The 19,180-nt window shown below is 42.9% G+C and overlaps 1 protein-coding gene across 8 annotated transcripts in view; it reads right to left on the bottom strand.

The window, feature by feature from the left end:
- Window positions 1-19,180, bottom strand: part of meis2a (Meis homeobox 2a) — a 78,685-nt gene that overhangs the window by 13,572 nt on the left and 45,933 nt on the right. For all 8 annotated transcript variants that reach the window (XM_067478715.1, XM_067478717.1, XM_067478710.1 and 5 more), the window contains one exon: window positions 11,134-11,210. In XM_067478715.1, the coding sequence (XP_067334816.1) occupies window positions 11,134-11,210 (77 nt within the window). The remainder of the gene's footprint in view (window positions 1-11,133; window positions 11,211-19,180) is intronic.

The following is a 19,180-nucleotide window of genomic DNA, read 5'->3' as shown; positions in this document are numbered from 1 at the left end:
TTGCCCCTTTGATCCGGCAAGCAGCAGCTGCTGCTCCACACAGCAGCACTTTGTTTCCCTGTCTTCTCACCACGCTCTGTCCTACGGCACAAAAACACTGAATCCAGTGCAGAGGTGGAGGGAGAGAAAGGAGAAGAGGGAAAAATGTGGGGCTTATAGAGGGGGGAGAGATTAAAAAAACTTTCCTGTTTTTTCCTCCCTACAACATCTACAAGCTCTGACAATGGCAGCGGGGGTTTTTCTTGGCCCGGACACAGCTTTCAGGCATCTCCTCTTGACGCTTCACCCTCCCTTCTTTTTTAGAGATATGAAAGTTATTGTTCAAATCAGCAAGGGTGAATGGCATGGACCGAGGCCAAGCCTGCCCCAGGCGTCAACACACCTGTATGAAAGAGACCTTATTGTAGCAAACCAGCATGGCTAACCTGCCCTAGCTCTACCAGTTTTCTGAAGCTTAGAAGGGAGGGTGGAATCATCTCTTCTTTCTCTTTCCTTTCTTTATCTCCCAGACAGTCCCCTTATATTTCCCTTCATTAACCTCCCTTTCCTCAGAGACTGGTACCTCTGCTCTGGAATGTTTTCACTAACACTGTTATTTTTGAATATCACCACAAGACAGCAGGATTAAGGAAACAGTTGATACACAACTCACTTGTTAGCAAGGCCTCTCCTCTCCTACAGATGCACCCCCTCCTGTACAGGTGCACAAGAACTATTCTCTGCCAGCCCGGGAGCTAAGGGACCAACAGCTGTGTTGTCTGTTTTTGAAAAGCATCTGAAAACTCAAATTCAACATGTGTCAGCATTGGCCCCCGTCAAAGGTTCTAGCACATAGCGCATGACAGGGGTCATCAGAGCTGGAAGGTAGGACTCATTCCTCACAAGCCAGCTTCTCACCTTTTGGGTGGGTGAGGGCTTCCTGCTTTCATGCAGGGCCAGCAAGAAATAGAACAGAGGCATGCTGGCAGGCTGGCAAAAACACACACACACACACACACACACACACACACACACACACACACACACACACACACACACACACACACACACACACACACACACACACACACACACACACAGAGGGGAAGAATAGAATTTAAAAAAAGGAAGAATGAATCCAGCCCTATCATTACCCCGGTCTACCCATCAGCCCTCCTGAGATTGTGGATGTGCTTACAAGATCACCCCATTTTCTCAGTTGTGAAGAGTGCCACCCTGATTGGCCAGATTTACCATTTTCCCACAATGCCAGTCCTGTTGGGCTCCTTTGTATGGCTCTGCAGGGAGGGCAGGTATGATCTCTATTTCCATCCACTTCTCACTGCTATCATACAAATGTGTGACTTTTTAGCCTCTCTGTCTCACTCCTGCACTATCTTTCAATCTCTATTTCTTTCACCCTCTCTTTGTCTCTTGCTCCATCGTCTTCTGCTCCCTTTCATTCTCAGTCCTTTTTTCCTTCTCTGCCTGGTAATCGAGTGAGAGATTCCGCGACTCTGTGACTCCCCCTTATTGTCAGATATCAAACAGGGCGGCTTTGTGGATTACCAGGGGAAGCTGATAATGACATGATAGAGGCGTGATATTTCAAACAAAATTGAGTGTCAATTGCTTGCATCGTCTAGGCAATACAAGTGTCTGCGCTGCAGCAGCCAGACAGGAAATAAGGCCAATCTATTTCTTTTGCTTCATATCAAACGTCGCTCTTCTCTCTTTTTTCTAAGACTATAATGGTTTCACCTCAAAGAGAAGAAGGGGCCTGGCATGCAACACACACAGCATAGCATGCTTGGCTACACTTTGCTCACACACTCGTAGACATGAACATACACTCCTGAATGGGAAATGCATTGGCAGAAGTCAGCTAGCTCAGCCATTGGTAGGTTGTATAAGGAAGGTGCTCCCATTTTAACACCCTGCCTTCCCAAAAATATGTGCACATGGTCTCTGCTCTCAACTTCTTTGTCATCACACTGCTGTATTAGTAATTACAAATTTAGGGCAGTGGAAATGCAAAGCAGTTCAAATGATTTAAGTGACACACATACCTGGCAGTTAGACTGGCAAATTCACTGACCTACTGTGAAGTAGAGGTTTTAGTGTGTGTGTGTGTGTATTTTAATAGGGATACTCAGTCCTTTTGACATCCCACTGTATGTATATGAGTGTTTCCATCAAGCAAGATTTTTATAATGTTACTGAGTGAAAGTATTTAGCACAAATTACTGGCCGCGAGAGTCTTTGGTCAAATGCTATAAGGTTGCCTCCGACTTCCATATTTAATAATTAATCTGAGTTTCAACTGCACATAATCGCTTTGACAAACACCCAGGCAAATAAACACACATGTGCAAGCATGGTCAGAAGCTGAGTTTGGGGCTAAAAAGCCCAGCACCAGGCTGCTGATATAAATAGCTGTTGTTTGTGCTGGCACAAGCAGCAGTGACACTGTGGAGCAAAGCGAAGGGACTCTGATGTTTCTGGTGGCCTAAAGTGAGCCCACTGCATCTCAGATCAGCTCTACCACTGATTGCATACAGCTTCAACTGGCCTCCTTCATATGTGACAGCCTGAAACAAATACAACAATTTTGGTGTCATACCGAAACCACAAATCAAATAACTACACACTGTAGAATACAGAATGAAAGACTGTGAACTGTCACGAATAATTTCCTTCAGGGTCAATTCCAAATACAGATGACCCTATTCTTAAAAAATAAATTTCTTTGGTAGGTTAACAATAAAAATCTCTTACCAGAGATGCATTCTACATTAATATGCTTCACATTCGTAAAAAAACTTTTTTTTTTTTTATCACATGACAGACTTATCATTTTGGAAACTTTTTTCTTTACTTCATACCTTTGGAGCAGGCTTAAAAAAAGGCTCACATACAGTACAATAAGAGGATAATAAAGGACGTATGTCCTGGGGGGCTACTGTACTCCCACTAGGGAAAAGGCATTCCCACCACACTCCCTATCCATCGCACATGCTCATAGAGAATCCCAATTGAAACATCATCATCGGTAATGGGAGGAATAAATATTCATAAAGCTGCATAGAGAAAAACCCTGGATTAGGGAAATCAACTCCTCATTGTTCTGTAGCTCTTCTTGTCTATCTCTCTATTTTGTTAAGCATGTAATAATGTTGGGTAATAGTGGCTAGTTCTCCCTGCTACCCCTGATAACTCCATCAAAGTGCATGCATGTGTTTCTAAGTAGTTTTAGAGAATGCGGCAGCAAGCAGTACTGTTTATTTCCCACCTCACCTAAATTGCAAATTACCAGGTTTGATATTTACAAGATTTTGTGCCATGTTCTAATTAAGCTTAGATTGTTTTTGAGGAGATGCCCTGTGACTCCCTCCCTTTCGCTGTCCCTCCCTTTTTCTGTTGGCACAACTCTACTGATATCTCATCCATAACAGGTCTGAACTGGGGCACAGCATGGCTTAAGCAAACAAAGGGCTATATTGATTTATAGGGTCTTCCATGATGGGCTTATTGGCTTGCACCTCAAAGCCACAGAGGGCGCCAGGCCATGAATCACACCGTCGAAAAATACACTTACACACAACAGGTAAGAAAAATACATTGGATTGTAAAGGATGTGATTACAGCTCTCTCTCCCTTTTTTATCCAGAAACATTCACTTCCAATGTGCCCTTAAGGAGCAGAAGGAAGGTCAGTGAATCTGAATGTGTCACCATAGAGATTTACTTGCAGTTGCTGTACATCCAGACATGGAGATATATTGGGAATGGAAAGTGTGAAAGAGGGAGGTAAAGAAAAACACAGAGTTAGTGAAAGAATGAGAGAACGAGCATGCCTGGACAGACAAAAAATACCTTGTAGAGGTTCACAGAGTTTAAAGAGCTCAGCTAAAGAAGGAGCTCCTGTCCTCTTTGCCTTCAACACACACACACACACACACAGACACACACACACACACACACACACACACACACACACACCCTCAAGGCCTTTCTGTTACACCTGGTCACCTTTATCCTTTTTAGTCCCCCACACCCCTCATTCCAAACACATACAACATACACACAAACACGCAACATTTAACAGTCCAAAACACAGCATCACTAAGACACACAGAGGAGCACCCTGTGGCTAAAACACTGCTCCTCTGGCTACCTCCCCCAGCAGATAAAACTCATTATTTCAAATGTACTCTGTCAGGTTGTCTGATCCTCTGGGGCCTCATTTCAAATCTGTCTCTCTCTGTCTCTCTGTGTATGTGTGTGTGTGTGTCAATACCTCTCTTTTGGTCAAAAGCCACAAAAAGACCAAGAATTTGTGCCAACTGACCTCCAGAGTAAAAGAAACATAAACAGAAAGACTAGCCATAAAGACACATATAGCAGCACAGCAGCTGAAACACATGGCTTTCTTTGTGGTAACAATTCCAAACAACCAGGCCTGATATTAATTTAAATGCATGATTAAACAACATGAATCAAATACACTACAAACTGAACAACTTTTGAAAAAATTCACCAAAAAAAAAAAAAAAAAAGCATGACATCATCTAGCATAAAATCTGAAGGACTTATACACCTATTCAGACGCCTAGTCCCTCTGTTGGCACTTGGTGTTGGCACCCATGTTGAGCTTTTGAACTAAATAACAAGCCAATATCCCAGGCTTTCCAACTGCACGCTCTGAGAGCCCATAGAGAAACCATTCCTCCCAATGAGCTCTAAAGGCAAATGGAAACTCATAAACAGAGACTTGACTGTATACACTTTGCATTTTATCTTTCAGCAGTTTTCTCTTTTATGAGCCAAGCACCCTTATAACGGGACGAAGAGGAGATGGATGAGCAAGATGGGAGGATGGCAGGGAGAGAGCAAGGATGACAGTAAGGATGGTGAGAAAGGGGACGACGGCAGAAAGAACAGAAGAAGAATAAGCATGAGGTGCAGGTTGGGAGAATGAGTCAGAGGAGGTCTGGGGTCACAAATCTTGCTGCTATTCTACTATGTGACATCTTCGCTCGTTTGCGGCTGCTCATTAACAAACAATACTGCTGTGAAATTGGTTTAATGACAAAGTAATAAAATTGCTATTCTGCTCACAGATGGCCTCAGGCACAGGGAGATCCTGGCAGGCTTACTCTGGCTGCCCGTGTGCATTTAAGCTGCTTGTTCATGAAAACAGCATCCTACACTTTTTTTCTCACTATCACCAACCTTTTTTAAGTTCTTTCTCTTCCTGCAAATAAAATAAAATTAACCTACTTTCCTCCCTCGTATTCTCCTTGAAATCTCCCTCTACCACATTCTTACCCTCTTGCTCTTCCTCCAAGTGTCTCTCTCTGGTGTATTCGCTTTCTCGCGCTCTCTCTCAATCTCTCTCCAGTTCTCACCCCTAGTACAGAAATTACCATCTTAAAATAAAAAAAAAAAGAAAGCTCGCCTACGCAAACGCAGCTCGACTTCATTTCAAACGTAGAGCCCTTGTTATTAAACGACCCACCAATAAAACCAAGCCGTTGAGGAATAAAAGAGCCAAAAGGAGCAGAGAAGTACAAAGACCTCCCTCCTCCCATTTCTCTCCATCTCTCTCTAATGCTTTCTCTGTAATGCCTCTTTCAGCTCTTTGCCTCTCTATCTTGCCTCGTCTGGCTTCGTTCTCCTTGCATGCCGTCTTTGCTGAGAGAATTTCAGAGCCTTGGAGAGTCTTGAGCTTGTAATAGGAAAACAAGTAAAAAAAAGCATTCATTTTTGTGCATGATTGTCTGGCAGTGCCAGGTTTATTAAAGCCCCACCTGTTTTTCATAACTCTAGACTCACACAGAGGTGGGCACTGGGCTGCTCCGAGGACACGGTGGGTGTCCATGCCATGCTATGACCCAATGTTCCCCCAGTGCCTGATAAAGTGGGAGTGGGCCCTGTTAATCACACTGAACATTTCAACAGGCCTCATGTACTCACACATAGCACATATACTGTGAGTGCACACATAAACACTGTGGCGCACATTAGCATCAGCTGTTTAAGACTCCCTTGGCTTGGCCTGTGAGTACAGCATGTGTCTATATTGCACCACGAACACATTTGGATCTGTAACAACTGCTGTACAAAATGAAAAAACAAAATGAAACCTACTACAACAGGGAGTCTGCCCTATTTTATTTTGCCAATAATGAAAATATGTTTTTTTTCTCTCTCCAAAACAGATAAAATGTGATTATTATTACAGCATCAAGAAAGCAGCCAGATCAAATGAAGTTAGTGGGTAGGGGGTGTTGGTAGGGGGGCTGGCACTTGGGATCTGACAACAGAGTCAATTCTGCTAATTAACTGCCAATTAGCGGTTCCTAAATGAGAGGGATCATGATGCCTGTGTTGGCAGCGCCCTCATAGTGTCTCTCTCTCTTAGTCAGATGCATATATACACCAATGCTTGTGCACAAAGACACACCAGAAAGATACACACAAACACACACACAGCCGCAACCTCTCCACACCCCAGCTGTATATTTAGCAAGCCAGGGGCGTAAGATGGCCACTACCGGGAGTCCCTGGTCGCAGCCAAAAAAAGGTCTGACATTTCCATCTGGGTCAAAGTTAGACAGATAACCAGCAACTTCAGTCAACTAGCCCACCAATGTGGCAGAAAGGAAGAGACTGAGAAATAAGGAATAGGCAGTGATATGGAGGAGAGTAGGGGGGAGAAAGAAATCTCCAAAGCATCTGTGTAAGATTCACAAGACTTAAATACATATAAAGACTGTGGAAAAAAGCAGACGTGGCTGTGCCAGTTTCATAGCTTTATGTTACATTTGGAAAATATTAGTTATTATTTTGCGTTTCAAAATGTGCTTGCCCGCCAAACCAGAGGATCATAAAACAATTATAAAATCCTAAGTTGCTGGACTAAGACATGGAGTGGGAAATGTTTTGCTAAACAAAGGAACAAATTTGGCTTTGTTTTCTCCCTTTTTTATTCCCAGACGCTACAAACAAAATGTGCTTTACTATTAATAACATTGTGCATGTGAACCTGCAGTACAGCTGCTATGCACCTCTGTCGGGCGATTTAAACTCTGAGCAGTGTGGAGAAATGCTTGTAAGGGAGTGAGAGAGGTGAGGGGAGGATATGAATGGGAATAGAGAACATGCTGTGAAGAGAGCTACAGAGCAGTCAGTTTGATTATATAGCAGCTGAACTTGGTTTATCTGCATGCTGTGCTACAGCAGTATGCAATCTGGGTGTAGAATCCTGATTTTCCTGAGATACAGTAAGCGAGCTGCAAAGGCACCTGAATGTAATGACTGATAAAAAGTTTGTCTTTGTGCCTCTTACTGCCACACTTTCTTCTGTTATAGTGTCTGAATAATAGGATCAAATCTAAATGTAGCTGGTATGACTATGATTCTATTATTAGTGGAATTTGTCCTCCTGGTGAGAGAGTTTTTCAGCATAAATGATAAAACAAAGACAATTGGTGTGCAATGCCCTGCCCCGCATGGCCGCAGAGACTGAACCTATTTCATCTCCTCAGTGGGCACAGGCCGTATGGCGCCGTCGACTGGCGGATATCCTTCCCTTATCATGTGACCTGTGCTTCAACAGGGGGCAAAGGTTGGCTGCGATCTGCCCTTGTGTCTTAATAACTCACTCATTGTATTCCTTTCTGCCACTAATTAGAGCCTCTCCCCTGTGTGTGTGTGTCTGTGCATGTATTCCCCCCTGGGCTATAGAGAGGAGGCAGAGAAGTAAAAATAGAGTGTGGCTTAGTGCCCTCTTTATTGTTATTAGTGCTCCAGTGGCACAGCAGTCAGTCATCATAGATGCCAAGAACTGACATATTCGCTCTCCGACTTGCTCTGCCTCTCTCCTCTCTCTCTGCTGTGGAAATGGCCAACTGGCTGCCTGTGATATGAGGGAATAATGAGGGGACGATTTCCTTCCTTTTTTTTTAGATGCTGTTTCTCTCAGTCATCTGTCATCGGCATCACGTCTCACGCCTACGTAATAGCCCTGGTGGACTAGGTTATATGCCTGTATGTGCTTGAGTGTGTGCGTGCGCGCATTCCTGCAGTGGTAAATAACGGCAGGGTAGTTGTTTGTGTGTTTATGGCTTTGAGTGAGGGCACATCATGCTGGGTCTGACACTGAGACATGAAAGGATTTGGTCAGGCCCCATTTAGCCCAGACTGATAGCAGGACACCAGGAGCTGCTGAGGCAGGCAAATAAGCTGCTAGATACTGTAAACTATAAATGCTTCTCTGGCACGTATAGACACCTGAGTCTGCCGTTTCACCTACTTCACTATCCCAGAATATCGTGTGACATGGCCCTCACCTTTTCTCACAATCTTGAACAAATGTAATAACATGTCTGACCACTCCCCACTTCTGTTAGCATGACGCCAGTTGTCTCAAATGTAAGCAGAACAAACACACTACCCAAATGTCAACCAACTGTGTCCTGACACACTGTCGATGCAAAAAGCCTCTGTGCATACTTACAAATACACCATGTCCCATACGTAATAATAATTTGCATAATGAGCAAATACACACACCTGTGTACACAGAAAATTATATTAACGGAAAAATTAACTCCTTGTCCTTATTAGCTCAACAGCAGTGCAAACCTTTGTGGACTTTAACCTTATTTGTTCCCTTTTAACATCTGACAGCTAATGGGCTATGGGCTACAAACAGGTGAGGCAACTAGCTAATTTTACATAGAATCAGATGGAGAGTCTCCTGAGGTACAGAGACAAAGCAGCTGGAAGTGTCCACTAAGTTCTCTATAGGTTTTGTTTTCGGTGTGTACAGGTGAGCTGCAGGTAAATGTAAAGGAGGTGTCAGATGGAGGATATCATTTGGGAAATTGTGATGGGGCAAAAGGGGAGAGGGTGAGATGCACTGTCTATTGACTATTACACAGAGCACCCTTGTGCCCTCGCTGGGCTGCGATTGTGCCGGCGGACAAAGCCCTGATTCAGCACATCCTTTGCCCGAGGGAGAGCTCTGGAAACCGAAGACGGCAGCCATCCCCTCCCTTTCCCCCACTCATCCTCTGCTTCTGTCTCTCCCCCGCCCGTGTCTCGAGCTCCCTCTCCCTCTCTTTGGCCACTATCGTGGCAGCAGGCATGCATCAAAGGGAAATACAGAACAATGCAAAGGGCCAGCCAGGAATGTGAAGAGCTTTTTTTTTAATAACAGGAATTTCATATGGAGTTCTGTCATATCCTGGGTGGACCATCTAACTAATCACAGGAAACAGAAACCAACAAGCGAAACACAGAAACATTTAACTGTAACTGTCCAGCCTGGTTAAGAACAACAGGGAGAAAGAAAACGTCAGCATCCTCTGTCTTTCTCATCTTTCCCTCACTGTAAAATAGCCAATAATGTGGCAGCATCCACCAGGCAAGTTGACAACACCCAGAATGTACTAGAGATAGATCAACAGAGTGTAAGCCTCCATAATGACTTTATTTGTGAAAATTGATTCCTGGTGTTTTTGTTAACACAGCTGTTGTAACATTAATACACAGCTCCATAACCACCTACGTGTGTGTGTATGTGTGTGTGTGTGTAAACAGGGTTCAGGGAGATGAGATTCTTTCAGACCTCTTTATAAATGGATCTGAAGCATTTCAGTGCCTGGTTTGGATTTCATGGCCTCTGAGAAGGCAGGGACGCTTCCTATATCTATCTCTGTCCATGTCTCTGTCTATTTCACTTGCTCCCTCTTCTCCCAGGTTAGCAGACTATTTCTGCATTAATCACCATGACACAGGCAAGGCAACTCAATTTTCTGCTCCTGTAGGTAAGGTGCATGGCGTCCCGAAACGGTGGCACGAGGCATGAAACAGGCAAGCGGGGGCTAATCTTTGGTTACTGGTGTAATTGAAATGCTATCCACACTGTAGGGTGCATTAAAGTCTGATAACAGCGGTTCCTGTGGCCAATTTAAGTAGCTTGACTTCCCCTGGCTAGAAGGGAAAAAAGCAAAGGGTGAGAGAGAGAGACAGAGAGATACACAGAGAAAGAGAGAGAGAGAGTTCGTCAGGATGGAGAGGGGAGGACGAGGGTGGTGGGACTGATAGATAAGACCAACAAACCAGGCTAATTCTCCAGGCATGTTTCTCATTGTGATCCAGGAGAAATGAGAAAAAAATGAATCACAGAACCAAAAAATCAATTGACCCTCGGGTGGCTTGTCAGGCTGCGAGTCTGATAAACCTAAAAGCTTCATTAATGTCGGCCTGCCTGTACCCAACAGATAGAGCACTTTGTAAATGAACTGGCTTTGATAAATATATTAAGGAAAGCTGTGAATAAAAGGCACAGACTTGTCATTTGTAAATAGAACCCCCGCTACATGGAATTAGAATGATAAAATGGGGTTCCATATAATTAAGTTTGTGTAAGACCTGAAATCCGTGCAAATACCTTCCCGGAATTTTGAAAGGAAACTGTCAGTTCAATTAATCTGAACATCACCCTGAGAATGTACTGAACAAAATTAAGCTGCAGATAAAACCTGGGCTAGTATTTTGATAAGTAATTCCTGTATCATTTCTTTGCTTCTGTGATCATTTTATTTAATCCACCACCCCCAGTTATGTGCTAAGCCATCTACAAAGGCCCTGCTGGCCAGGCCACCGAAACCTTAATCCACCATATAGCTTGTATAAAATGGGGAGGGGGTGGAAGGCAGTTTTGCTTTTTGTGGGGGCACCAGTGGCGCTGCTAGGTATGATTTTGGATGAAGGGGTGCGGTGGGTGTGGGGGCTGTAGGGGTAGCTTATGATCTCTGCCTTTCTCCCTTAAATTTATCCCACTGAATACATGTGCATAAAACCACAAAGACCAGTGACTTAACCGCAGAACACGCCGATAACAGCGGAACATCCTGCTAGCTTAAATATAATAATGTTACAAAGGTTGCCTGTGTGTATCTGTACATATGCACATCTGTGCATGTCTATTTGTGATGGGGAGGGCTGTACATAAACGGTTTTTACACTTTAGGAGTATTAGGCATCTTGGCTGGTGGGTAGAGGAAGGCGAAGGCTTTTGAAAATGAAAGGCAGAGCGATGCTGGTGGTGGAGATTGGGCAAGCAGAAATCTTGACTCACCAGTTGTTTACTTGTAAGATGGTAAGGCCTGTGTCTTGGGCTAGCTGCTTCTTTTGCTCCTCAGAAGGATATGGGTGCTGCGGGGGCAAGCAGGGAGAGAAACACAGATGAGCATCTTACAGATCAACAGAACTATTCACACATGGGAGCACAAGCTCTGAGTAAACTTCTTCGCTGTTGACTAATACTGCATGTATCCAATATGTTCCGATGTTACTTGTATTGTGTAACCCAAGATTGCAGCTTTTTGTGACCTCCACCCTACCCCTCCCTTGTACAGTATAGACATTCACAGCATATATGTATCCACCCACACAACACACACATTCACACACACACACACACACACACACACACACACACACACACACACACACACACACACACACACACACACACACACACACACACACACACACACACACACACAATCCGAGGCTAAACCTGTAAGAGCCAGACAAACAAGTTTGTCAAAACTGCCATCTCTGATAACCCCCTTCTCTTCCTACCCAACCCACACACAGACGTACAGTGTTGAGCATAGAACAAACATATGTATTATGTACAGAACATATTTATTAAGTATAGAGAAAACACACACACAAGCACATGTATACACTGACAAACAAGACTTTCCAGTAGACCAAAGACAGATACTGTGGTGTCTGAGGATCTGTTCATAATACCAAGCAACCAAATGAGTGGGTGCAGATTTGTAGTGAATACATTTATCTTTCCTTGAATGTCTGACATATATCCTGGTGGTGGCTCTTTCATAGAGAGCAGCTGAATACACACTAATGCTAAAGGAAAAGAATGCTGTGAAATCTCCTCAACAGCCTTGCCAAGATTTTTACCTGAAAATGTAATTCTGTGACCAGGGCTGCAATGATACTATTTGTGTCAGGTCCAATCTAGAGCACATGGGCTGATATAAATGGCAGACCTTGGGCTGCCTTGCTCCCCTTGGGCCTTGCTATGAAGCATGACAAAACAACAGTGATCGCTGGTGACAGATGTCTTTAAGGACCAGATTAGGAGTCGGGGCGCACGCAAACGAAACAAATGAGACACTATGTGTTTCATTCAGTGGTATCTTTCTGTGGACAGAAAGATGCTTGCACACAGAGCTGCGTATACACATGCACACAAGCATGCGGAAACAGAAATGTACACAGGCACAAATATTCACAGACGTGACACTCATAAATCACAACACACAAAAATCCCTTTTAAAAAGTGACACTTAAATCCTCCTCTATTTTCATCTGGTTTCAAGCTCCATTAGCACACATTCTGCTCCTTCAAGGAAAGCACCTCTAGCATCATAACGTACTTTATACCTATCATCTCCTTTCTTCTGTCTGGGTAACCGAGAAAGTACATTTCATAGAGTGAAGACTGGCTGGCTTCTATTAACTGTGTTCAATTTTAACTTAAAATGATAACAATTGCTTAATAACTATTTTCTCACCTACTGTTAAAATAATTGATATGAGTGTGGTGTCATATCAGCAGAGAGGACGCTTTGTCCTTCTAGGTACTACTCTCTATTTAAACAAAGTCTACTTTAATTAAAGGAGAGCTGAAAAAAACGGGTTGAAGAATGTGCACAATTAATAACAAACAAGAAAATTTGGAAAATAATAAGTCCAGGGTGCACAGGAAGATTAATCTGATTTGTACTTGTGTATGCAGCCCCTTTTAATATGCTAAAATCATTAACAGAGGAAAGATGATCATGGTTGCATAGAAATACATTTTTTGATTGCCAGGTGTTGACATTTCCCTGGCAAGGATACTAGACAGAGCAATGCGTATGACTTACTGTGTGTATGAGTGCGCTCTTATGAATGTGTGTTTAAACATGCACAAGAATAGTGTGTGCACAATTACTATACTCATTGTCCTAAGAAGAGATTTGCTGTATGTGTTTTTGTATATGTGCTCTGAAAAAAAAAAAAAAAAAAAACATGTAGGAAGAGTGCAACCTGTATTCCTCTCTCCCTTCAACACCTGGGGATCCTCTGTGTTTTTTCATTAGCTGTGACCTCAGTAGTGATCAAACCAGTGTAACAGAACACAACCTCCCTCCCACTCTTTTTTTTACATATACGTATGTACACTACACAAACATACACACAAGCACGTACACAAACAGAGATGTAGCTAAAGATAATGTGTGGTATTGTGGTGTGGGGAGAGAACCAGCCTAGATTGGAAATAGGAGTGGGTCATTTACATTGTATTAAAGCTTCCTCAGCCTCTCAGGACCAGACCCGGTCATCAATCGCCTACTGTCAGCCAGAGCGCGCTAGAGTCTGGTGATAAATACGCCGGCCAGCGGCATAGCTCGTCCAGCAGCCAATGCGTAATGAATGGTTTGAGCAAACAAGAAAGATGTCTCATCAAGGAGAGTGGGGATGTTAAAGCCCCCCTCGCACACAAAACCCCTGAGTAAGGAGATTTACTTTGACCAAACGACACAACACAAAAAAATCCTATTTTGTTCAGCTCCTACCCCTCTTAGCTCTTTCTCATTCTCCCACTCCTTGCTTCCCTGTGTCAGACTATACATCCTTAAGACTTGCATCCACTCGTATGTATGTACTGCTAAAGACAAACTGAGAAACAAACTTAAAAACAAACACACAAACATACATACATTATCCATGTACATAACCTCTCTTTAAACACTCACCCGCCTTTCCCAAAACAAAAATACATGCACTTTTTATGGCTGCATCTGCAGGCCACCCAGACTTTACATGTGCCAGCTCTCCTTGAAGCATGCTGCTCTGAAATCTCAGCCACAAAATATGGTGTGTAGTGGCAATAGTGAAACACACACACACGGACATGACAAGTGAGCTGGTATGGTGGGCCTGGCGGTTACAAGGCTGCAGCAGCCGTGAAATTGGAGAGCAGCTATTTAGACCTCTGACTAACCTTTTAATGTTAATTGCCTCAGTAAAATAATATATGTTAATAAATCACCCAATGAACACACACACACACACACACACACAAAAAAAAAATCTGAAATAAAACAAGTAAACGTGAGATGAATAGGTGAAGAAATATCAAACAAAACACAGTCAGAGTGCTAAATCTGTTCTAATGTGTTTCTTCCTTGAGTCATCCTTCTCTACCCTCAGGGAACAGTATGACATGCTTATTTAATGGATGAAACACAAACACAGAGCAGGATCAAAGATGGTATTGATAATATCCCCACTAGCTTTGGATCCGCTCAATATGTTCAGTTACAAACAGCAAGGCCAATATCCTTAAAAGAGGATTGACCACAAAACGTAAAACAGCCAGTCTATAAATAATTAGAGGCAGAAATGAGCAGCCTCAATTTGTTGTCCGGGTCTCTGATCGAAAACGGTTTTGTTAATTATGCTAGAGCCTGTTAACGGCAGTGCATGCGTTGTCCAGTTCCTACATTTTGAACTAAAAAGGCAAAAACACATGAACACAAACACATGCACAGGAGGATGAAATTGTGCCAGTCACTGAGACTTGAACTGTGTGTGTGTGTGTGTGTGTGTGTGTGTGTGTGTGTGTGTGTGTGTGTGTGTGTGTGTGTGTGTGTGTGTGTGTGTGTGTGTGTGTGTGTGTGTGTGTGTGTGTGTAACCAACTGCTGGCTAAATTACAGGGTGTGATGTGTTCTGTGCTCTCTGACAGCTCAGGATGTAATGGCCCCTGTGGTTGTTGAACATTACAAGCTGAGGTAGCTCCATCATCTGCTGTGTATGGTCCTCAACCTCCCCTGAGCCCAGCTTGGCATTTCACCATATACAACAACTACATCCACAGCTGAACCATTCTGAGTTCACACCACACCTTTTGCCCGTACTAACACTTGTCTAATCGTTCAACATCCAGCTTGCCATAAATCAGTTTCATACTATCCTGATGCCTATTTGTCATCAAATCCCACAGCCCAATCATTATCCCAGCTGCTCTGTTCCACCCCCACTGCTTCTCCTGCTCTGCCCTTTTCCCCTTCACCCCATTGAATGTGCAGCCCCTTGCCTGAGCCACTGGTGGACCACATTTACGAATAACATCATCAGTGCAAGACATGAGTTATAGAGCAAGGTCACAAGGTTGCAGTGGGTTGCAAACCTACTCCATTCCATGCTAATGGCTCCCAGGAAATCACAGGCTGTTTACCTACATTGCCATAGCAACACAATGGATGGTTGGTGTGATGTAGCCTAAAATACACATTGACTTGGAGATGGTTATGAACTAATCTGCAAACTTTTAACACGTAAAACCGCTTGTTGATTATTTTTCTGTGTTCAGTTCATATAGGTGTCAATAGAGAAGCATGCATAGTATTATATATTCATATTTCTTTATCATAATGCTATTATTGGTTAGTAGGATTTGATGGAGTTTATTATGGGTTTGTGTCTAGTTTTACAGCAATATTGTAGCCAAGTCTTTCATTTCATAAATGCCTTTCTGAAATTGATTGGAATTTGATTTGTTTTTAATCAAGTGTCTGCAGAGTGATAATATTCACTGTCAGAAATAAATGCAATCAAATCTGGGAATGACATTTTAATATGGATTCTACATTGAGCTGGGGTAAGATTGGCACATTTTAAATATCAAGTTGCTGTTGTTAATAATGTTACAATTGGCTTCTTTGACAAATGACAATGAGATTGAATGCATATGGGCATTACTGGGAGATCAAACAGATATGCCAAATAGATCCAGTAAGAAAGTGTAAGTGTTTACTATGCACAAAGCAATTTCACGTTATTTTTGTTGCAGTTTTGACAGATTTTTCAAGTCAAATTGAAGGGAACAGTTAATTACTTCAATCGGTAAACATAAAAAAGACCTACATTTGACATAAACAAAAGACCTTCATATTTGTATAAAAATGTAATAATAGATTTGTCAGATTAGGCATGTAAATGTAAGTGTAAACTGGAAGGAATTTTTTGATTTAAACTAAAAATTATAACTTCATATAGTTGTTTTAATTAATTGATGTAACTGATTATGAAGTAATCTGGGTTATTTGCTGATGTACACTAGATTAGTTGAGGTTCTTTGTGTGTAAACACTACACTAAAATGTTGTTCTACTATCATTATCTTCATCTGCATTTCCACTTAAAGTATTTCTCTCAACTCAACATTAACTCCATCTCTATTGCTGTATCTTTTTTCTATCAAGCTGTCTCTCATTATGTGTTTTTGGCAGGTGCTTGGGGGGGGTGGGATTTTTTTTTGTTTTTTTTTATTTAACCAGAAACTGCACTGCTTCCTCACAACAGTCTGAAAACAGGCAAGAACACCACATGACTCAATGACTTAACGCTGCTGCTCTCCCTTCCTATGTCTCTTGATTGCTTACACTCACACACTCTCTCACACACACACACACACACACACAGATACAGCCAACTTATAAACAGAACTCACATGATGCCAACCTGCAAACTGCACACACTGCATGCCAATCTCTGATAACAGCAAATGAAAATACATCCATATCTACACCTCACACGATCTGCATTCAGAACATACCACTACACTCTCTCACTCACTCCAGAGTCCAGAGCTTCCACAATAACTGTAAGGGCTCTCAGCAGACTGCCCTCTGACAGTAAAACAGTGATGATTGCAAATACAAGGCGGACTAGCGAGGCCCACGGCATCTATTATAGAGAAAAAAGGCCCCCAGTCTCTCTGTCTGCCTGCCTGCCTGCCTCTCCGACTGGCTGGTTGGTTGGCAGTGCATCAGTACTACTACTGCTGTTGCTGCCACGGCCCCCCACAACAATCGCTGGCTGCGCTCCTGAAGCCGGCTCCTGGACCCCAGCCAGCAGCCTGTTTGCTCTACACCATTAATTTATGTTCACTGGAGATGGTGCAAGGTTGTAGAGAAGCTCTACGGCATAACTGCCCTACTCGCCTGCCAAGCTACAGTAACAGTAAAGTGGGTGAGGAGAGTCAGAAGAAGGGAGGGATGAATGGAGGCAGAGGGTGAGGAAGGTGCCCTGGGGGATATGCATGGTATAGGCATCTGATTGTACCAATCTCCATGAGGCTAAATAGCAATCACTCCCACACAATCCCAATGCACCTCTAGACTTAGCGGATCGACCAACAAAAAGAGAGAGATTTTTTTAGGGGAACATTTCCAAATGCGATCATGCATAATGAAGTGGTAAGATATCACTTTCATCCAATAAAGAAAATAAAACTGGAACACTGTGCTCATTATCTATGCACAAATCCATAAAAGACTCTCAAACAAAGATCAATTGAGCTCTACCCATAGATCTATTGGAGTTTGCCAAAAGTTATAGTATGCACACACTGTGTGTGTTGTGAACCCGTCTAATTTGTGGCCTGCAGTCATAGAGATGTGCCTATTTAATCATCAGATCTAGTTCATGGCTTCTTTTTCCACCACACAGACACCCCTCCACTTTAAAGAGGAGGAATGTGATCCTTCTATCCTTATATTGGGGGCCCGGTCTTCTCTCAGTCTCTCCCTCTTTTTCGTTTCCACTGACCTATCCTTCTCCCGCCATACTACATAGGCCCCAGCAGCTATCCCTTTCTCACTACACGCTAACCCGTCTGGCCTCGTCTCGCATCCTCTTCAGTCCACCTCTTCGCTTCTCCTCTCCTCACATCTCATCCCCCTCTTTCAAAGTTTCCGTTCAAGCTTTAAGCCAGGTCCTAGAGGGCAGGAATTTGGCCTGGTTTTTCAGACCAGTCTGCTGGCTTTGTTGTGGTAACTGCCTGCTCAGGGGCACCCAGCTCTGTTCTGCTCTGCTCTGCAGCTCGCCTGATGTTAACACATAGCCACGCTCTGTGCTTGCTCTCAAGAAATCTTTAAAACATCTTGTAGCAATGACTACAGCTGAGGCAAACAATCATCCTCCTATAAAGGATTTTGTTCTTATTAAATTTCAGTGAGTTAAAATTTTCATGTCTTCTGTATTTTGGCTTTTATAATTCTCTAGAAATGAATTATCTGTTGTTTAATCCTCTATGCTGTTGACATTAGTCTTGGCAATTGGCGTTTTGTCTTTGTGAGGAACTTTAAGGACCTACAAGCAGATCATCCAAGGCCTGGTGGCTCTGTTGAGCAGAACAAACTACCACATTGCCTGTATAGGACAACCTCCATGTCACTTATCACTGTTGCCAGTCATAAATTCATGTCCACAACATCCTATAAGTTAAAGCTTTCTGAATAAAATATGCCTCTGAATAAACAGCAGTGCTGGTTTAATGGTGTATGTACCCACTGTAAAAAAGCAATTATTTTCTGAATGAACTTACTGAGGCTCTAAGAAATCCTCTAGCATTGGTTTTCGGGGATGGTGCACACACAAATGTTTTATACATCTTTCAGTTCGTTTGATTTAAGAACCTGTGATAAATTAATTACCATATCTACGTCATGACAACTGTGGCTTTGCTTTCATCAAATAACGAGCCACACATAGTTCAAATAACATATTAGAGACTATACAGGCATACTGAACCTTACACGCTCTGTAAAGCAACGTTGGGAAAGCACAGGGGACCAATGACAAGACAGTAAAGCACTTACAACCTAGAGCCCGTTGATAAAGTCTGTTGGGAAAAGGACTTAATATTAACATACAGGGTCTCTTTAAGTTTATCCTCTTTCTCTATTGTGTTCTTTAGACTTTGTTTAACTTCCTAAGTCAAAGTAAAGTGGGGCTGATCTTCAATTGAAATAGTAACAGATTAATTTGTGAAGAGATGGACAGAGTGAGCGAGAGAAAAGGAGGGTTTGTTCGCTCTTCAAATAGAAGCTTCTGAGAGTTTCCACTTGACGGTTCTCCCTTTCATTGTGCATTAACTTAATGAGCATAAGTATTCAAATACACAACCAGGACCTCTTTTAGCTCTCTCCCCCTCTCTTTCTAGTCTCTCCCTCAGCCTCTTTAAGACTCCACATTCTCGAGAGAAAGGCCAGTATGTTCTAATAGCAAGCCTCAGGACACAACAACAAGAGCAG

The sequence above is a fragment of the Channa argus genome, chromosome 16 (assembly GCF_033026475.1).
Source record: "Channa argus isolate prfri chromosome 16, Channa argus male v1.0, whole genome shotgun sequence".
Lineage (NCBI taxonomy): Eukaryota > Metazoa > Chordata > Actinopteri > Anabantiformes > Channidae > Channa > Channa argus.
The sequence above is the reverse complement of the archived record's forward strand: the minus strand, read 5'-3'. Positions and strand labels throughout refer to the sequence as shown.